Source organism: Hydra vulgaris, chromosome 08, assembly GCF_038396675.1.
Source record: "Hydra vulgaris chromosome 08, alternate assembly HydraT2T_AEP".
Lineage (NCBI taxonomy): Eukaryota > Metazoa > Cnidaria > Hydrozoa > Anthoathecata > Hydridae > Hydra > Hydra vulgaris.
In genome coordinates, this window is record NC_088927.1 from 42052613 (window position 1) to 42059444 (window position 6832).

The following is a 6832-nucleotide window of genomic DNA, read 5'->3' on the forward strand; positions in this document are numbered from 1 at the left end:
TATATAGTTATAGGCTTGTAATTCCATGTGGAAAAATCGAATTTTTCCCAAAAATGTCCAAGTTTCAACCAAGTTAAATTTTCTTAAAAGGGAAAATTCACTACGACTAGGGCATGGAGTTTTTACCGTTTTTCATAATTACCGGTAACGGTAAAACCCCGGTTTTTGCCATTTTTATTACCGGTAAAACCGGTCATTTAAAGTTTTTTCAAAGGAATAAAAAAAGGCTTAAAATGCAGCAAACCAACTTATAATTAACACAGATTTATATCACATAGAGTTAATCTCATATTAAGCTTAAAACAATACATCCACTTTCAGATATTACAGTTAAATATCACAAAAAAAGAGCTTAAACAGTTAAAATAAACTCAAATTCTATAGATTGACTGATATAACATTTAACACAATGTTTGGCATTCAATACAGAAATTACTGCTGATTGCTGAGCTTTTTTCAACAGAAAATAAGCTCGTAAAATGCATAAGGCATCAAGAGTATTATCATTCAAGCTTGATCTGAGTTTTGTAACAAAAAGACCACTGGCTGAGAAAGAACGTTCAGCTTCAACACTAGTTACTGGTATACCCATCAATGCATTATACAGCATTTCTAAGTTGTTTGTGCGAGTTTTTGTCAGCTCAAAAACGGCCATTTCCTTCAACAGTGATTTGGAACTGGTGCCCACTCTCATCCTCTTTGAACTAGAGGGACACTTTAGAGCATCCTTGATAGACTGTTCCAGTTGTTCTGCCAAGGAAGATTGTCCTTCATCAATATTGGGTATTTCTTGACATTCTTCTTCCAATTTATCTTCATCTTCGTAGCTCTCCTCAAACAGACGACAGAATAATTTGGCAGTAGTATTTGCAAGGGCATTTCGTTTCATTTGTGGAGTTTCAAAGACATCCGTACTTTGCCCTTGCTTGTCCAAGGCCTCTGAATCGTTTAAACAAATCAATAGATTTATTATATCAGGATTTCTTCTTTCCTTTATTCTTTTGACTAACATTTCTAATAAATCTTTGCTGAAAGTTGAATTCTGCATGCTCAACTTAAGGCAAATAAACTTCAGAATCTGATCACTTGAAATCAATGTTGAATCTTGTCTACATAAAGCTTCTGTTCCCACTTTTACTGGTTTTAGGGCTGCAATCAATTCTTAAAGTGTGTTAAATTCTTCATCGGAGAAGCTTATTTTACTAGAAATTTCGATCAAGGACATCTTGATAGGCTTCTTTAGCTTAACAAATCGAGACATCATGTCCACCAAACTGTTCCACCTAGTTTTTGAGTCAAGTATAACGTGCTTTTGAAGAATATCATCGTTTTTTACAGAGAACTTGCGAAACAGGCGTACACAACATCTTACTTTTGAAATAATGTGTCTCAGATCTTGACGGACTTCAGGGGGTTGATCATCTTCAATTACTACCTGAAAGTGTCAGTAATTAAGAAGATTTTTTTAATAAAAATAATCTTATTTAGATGCCTTATACTTTTGAATAATTATATATAATACTTACCTGTAATCCAACACCTTCTTCATCTTGGTAATTGCTGTCATCAGAGATGGAAATATCATCAAGTGCAAAATCTTCTTCTTCATCGAGATCAGGAATGACTTCTTCTTGGACCGGAGTTGTTTTGTATAAAACATCACAAACTGCTAAGTGGATGCCATGTGCCAATCACAATTGATGGGTTGGTAAAATAGCTTTTCCAATTTTTTTTATTACAGCAGCTCCATCAGTTGTAACTGCCACAATATCAGAGTCCAGACCAATTCCAAATTCTTTTAGCTTTTCTCTAACAATGGTCACAGCTTTATCCGCTGGCATTGAGCCAAAAATTCTTACCATTCCCAAACTCCAATGCCGATTCTTGACATAAACATTGATATTAACAAACCTTCTGTTACGAGATGATGTGTATTCATCAAGAGTAATGCTGAAACAAATTTTGTCTTTCTTCATTTCTTCAAACTGCTTTTTATAAATGTCTTTAACCTCAAGACAGTGCTTCATAATAATTGCTTTTATCGATTTTGCATCTTTTGGCAAGTGGTATCCTTGAGCTCCCAATCCCGCATTTAAACGTTGACTTTTTGCCAGTACTCGAATTGATAATCCATCAATGGTGACTAACTCGGACAAGACAACTGCCAAGGAATCTTTTTGGGTGACGAATAAGTGATCAATTTTTCCAACTTTTTGTTCAACTTTGGCTGATACTTGTTTCATAGCATCGGCCTTGATATGATGCATTAATTTGAGATGAGATCTCATACCACTGGTAGATCCACCTTTGCACTTGATTTCTTTGCTACAAGTTTTGCACTTCACTAGCTGCAGATCTTTGCTGTGTAAGAAGTGCTTCCATACCTCGGAATTATTGTTTCCTGCAACGAAGGTCATCTTCGTGTTTATTGCTTTTTCATCAAAGAACTGCTTTCTCTCACTGTATTGCGTCTTTTAGGAGTTGTCAAATTAAAATGAAAGCAAAATACCAAATTATTTAATTAACAAAATATCATTTTTAAAACTGCGGTAATAGATTGAGAAAAAACCGGTAACGGTAATTTTTGGGAATAAAAATTACCGGTAAAAACCGGTTTCTCATTACCAGTTTCCATGCCCTACCTACGACCGATGAAGAACTGAATTATTTATTGTTTTGGCGAAATCATAATGCAAAGTATCCGCACTTAGCAGTGCTTGCAAAAGAGTATTTTAGTTTACCAACCTCGAGTGTATCAGTGGAGCCCATGTTTTCATTAACTGGATTGATTTTGAACTCAAAAAGCAGCAATTTAAGTTCGTCTAACATGACCATGACTCTCTTTATTCATGACAATATCAGTCTAATTTGATTTTTAATTTTTATTGAAAAATAAAAGTTGTTTTATATTTAAACTTAAATTTGTTTTCTTTTTGTTGAAAACAATACTAATTATACTTCAGAGCAATTTGCGTAGCCAGAAGCAACTTTATTGGTCAGCCAGTATCAGCTAGTTAGTCAAGTTACTAAGCTTTTAGCGATCTGATATAAATGTCAGCCAGCAAGATACATTTCCTAAGCATGGCTTTAAACCAGTGGTCGGCACCATATTTCTAAAGGGCCCACTTGCAAAATTCTTGTTTTAGTTGCGGCCCACAGCAATAAATAAATTATATATAAAATAGGTTATATTACCTATATAACAGAATATAATATATAATTAGATTATAGAACTAATAATTGTATCAATACAAAATACATACTTAAGAAAAAAAACACATAAAACACAATTAAAAATTTGGTGAGTATTTTGTTGTTGCAGCTAGCACAAGGTCATTCAAATGAGTGTCAGTCAGCCTTGTTCTGTAAACATTTTTTATTATTTTCATGGCTGAGAATGTTTGTTCGCATTGGTAACTAGTGCCATACATACAGATAAGTCTATTTGCATGTTTTTTAAGAACTGGAAAACGTTCCTTCATGACAGCATGCCAGAAAATAATTAAATTTTCACCAAAAGTGCCATCTTCATCTTTTTTTGGTGCCTTTCTTATCAACTCGTCGTCACATTGAAAGTTAATTAGTTCATCCTCTGCTTTTAAAATATCAGCTTCTTCAAAGTCCTTTCGAATACTAACACAAAAAAACCATATGCTTTTTTAAGTCTTCAAATTCATTAAATCTGTTTTCAAATTGATCATACAGAGCAGTCACTATTAATGAAAATGACGATAACATTTCCCTTGATAGTTGACATTCATTTAAAGTAGGAAAATGAGTACAACTACCAGATGCAAATTGAGTTTTGCACAAATTAAGTTTTGTCTTCATCACAGTGATGTGGTTGATCAAATCACAAACCAGCACACGGCGGCCTTGTAATCTCTTATTCAGAACATTGAATTGCGCTGTGATGTCGCAAAGGAAAGCCAGTTTACACTTAAATTCTTCAAAAGACATTGTAATGAATGAAAATTTTTGACTTACCATGAACTGCTGTACATTTGGCAAACACTCCCAAAATCTGTTAAGAATATTTTCTCTTGATAGCCACCTTACCTGCAAAAAATAGACAAACATTTATTTTTGATTGTAATGGTAAATTATTTATTTTTTGTCTATATTCCTCTGAATGAAGAAGAAGATCACCATGTCTATATTATTTGGGAAAAGAAATTTTGATGCTTCAATCATGCATTCTTTGATTATTTCACCATCAGTAAATGGTTTCAGGTTTTTTGCTAATATCCATTACACCATATTAGAGGCACGAGTTTCTCAATCAACACCGCTAGACATTTGTTGAAACAAATTTTTCTGTTTTTCTAAACTGCTTTTCAATGAGTCGTATTTTATTTTTCTGGTTGTTGAATCAAGAGGATATTTAGTATTGTACAATTCATGTTTTGATACGAAATGACGTTCAAGCTTGGTTCCTTTCAGTTCACTAACAGTCTCATTACATATTAAACATAGAGCATTGTTACTTGGTCCCTCAGTGAAGAAATATATCAGCTCCCATTTTTATTCCACTGACGTGCATATTTACGCTTTGCTTCATGTTTACCTGGCACATCTTTGCAAGTTAATGTGTGTATTTATCAGAGTTGCAACTTCTGAATAAAGCATCCAAACTCGATAACCGGTTACTCGATAACTGGTTATACTCGAGTAATTTTTGGTTATTCAATTTCCAAATATTGCGTCTTAAAAAATCGGTTATTTAAAACATTAAAGATTTGCCTACTATTTCTTTTATAATACTTATTTCGTAAAAAATCTAAACAATGTAGTATTTTTATTCAAGAAAAGTACGAAAAACATTCTAAAGACGATAACTTTTACCCAGGGCCGTACCGAGCCAATTTTGCACTTCGGGCAAGAAAAGAAAATTGCGCCCCCTCTTCCCCTCCCTTCCCCCCTCCCCTCCTTAAAAAAAAAAGAAGAAGAAAATTAAACGAAAAAAATGATTTATTGATCACAAAATTTATCACATCAAGTTATAAGTAAAGTTTGTCATTAAGGTTGCACAAACTTTAGTTCAATGCCACTTTTCTGGCTTTTCTTGAGGCAAATTCACTAATGACATCATCAAAATCAATGTTGTTTGCCACTTCATTTTCAATTGAAATTATAGCCAAACTAGACAAACGTTTTTGGCCAATTGTTGACCTCATATAGTGTTTTATGAGCTTAAGTTTACTGAAACTTCTCTCACACGTAGCAACTGTGACTGGTATGGTGAGGAAGATGCGAATAGCAATTGTTGTGTTGGGATAAGCATCGGTCAAAGAATATTTATGAATGAGCTGCAAAATGTCGATTGGGCTAGGTTTTTCAAAGTTGTCCATCATTGCGGCAGCTTGATATTTAAAGCTTGCCATTTCTGACTGGAAATCGGAAGAATCTAAATCTGCCTTGTCAATTTGAGATAAATTTGCAGCTTTTTTCTTGAGTTCATCCACTGAACTTTTAGAGAGTGAATGCCCACTGAGGTAGCCAAAATCAGAGGATACAGCAGACATCAGCCTCAAACCGCCACTCTATTTGTGTAATAATGCTGTCAAACACAAAGTTGCACTGAGATCCGAATTCTGTTTCTGCTGTGAGAAGGTGAGAGTCATCTTCAGCTTCATAAAGTGCTATTCGCTTCACTTTGCGCTTCCTCTTAATTGGAAAGCCACCATCAATTCCGCTCTGGTTAGCTTTTTCTGTGGCATCTTTAATAATATTGTCCACCCCAACATCTCAAAAATTCTGAATGAAAGCCTTCAACCATTTCATTTTTTTTACGGCAATGTCAATTGAAATGGTTTTTGACTGAATCAGTTTGTTTTCCCGGTCAATTAGAGAAAGAATTTGACACCAGAAATCCAACAAACACAAAAAACTGAAATCAATATGAATGAGAAGTTCTTTTGCACTGCTAACTGTGACAGCATTTGTCATGGGATTGTGGATAATCGATTCCAAAATTTGAAGAACATCTTTGATTTGTCTGCGCAATGGTGTAATTGCTTCTTTCTGGTAGACCGTCTTGTGTCACTATTTCCCTTTAATGAGATGGTCAACGTTTTCATCAGTTTTTCCCATCTTGACGTGAAGCTTGAAAAAAAGTTAAAGATGGCTTGAACCTTTCCAAAAAACGTAATTATGAGTGGGGAAACCTCAGCAGCATGAACAACAAGATTTAAAGTGTGAGCTGCGCATCGAACAAATCTTGCTGACTCATTAAGAGAATGGATGTGAGCTTTGACGCCATTGTATTTTCCAGACATATTGGCTCCATTGTCATAGCCTTGGCCCCGGCAATCGGAAATGCTTAGACCATCCTTCTCCAATTTTTCACTTATCTCTGTTGCAAGACCTTTTCCAGTTTTTTGGTGAGATTCAATGAAGTCCACTAGCTTTCTTTAATTGTGCAGGTTTCATCACTGATGCGGACATACCTGATGATCTGATTCATTTGCTCTTTGTGGGAGGTATCTGGAGTGCAGTCAAACAGAACAGAGTAGTGTTTACCTTCTTTGATGTTTGACAAAATTTCTTTCCTGACTTTCTGCCCAAGTAACTCAATCAGCTCATTTTGAATTCAAGGAGAAAAGTAGGATGTTGTGGTTTTTTTTGCTTTAACGGACGCAATGTGTTCAGCCACTAAAGGATAATAATGGCTAATCAACTCAATTAAGCTCAGAAAAATGCCACTGTTTTGTTGACCGATGTCTTCTGTTGTTTCTCGAAGGGTAAGATTGTTCTTGGCACAGAAAAAAATTGCATCAACAATCACTTTTAAGATATCTCTCCGCTTTTTCATCTCTCCACTAATAACTCT

The 6832-nt window shown here is 34.8% G+C and overlaps 1 protein-coding gene across 1 annotated transcript; it reads right to left on the bottom strand.

Moving 5' to 3' along the window:
• Positions 1-5036: 5036 nt before the first annotated feature.
• LOC136083305 (zinc finger MYM-type protein 1-like) lies at positions 5037-5525 on the bottom strand. The gene has a single exon (XM_065802708.1). It carries the CDS (start codon positions 5523-5525, stop codon positions 5037-5039), a length of 489 nt encoding a protein of 162 aa, XP_065658780.1.
• Between the last annotated feature and the right edge of the window lie 1307 nt (positions 5526-6832).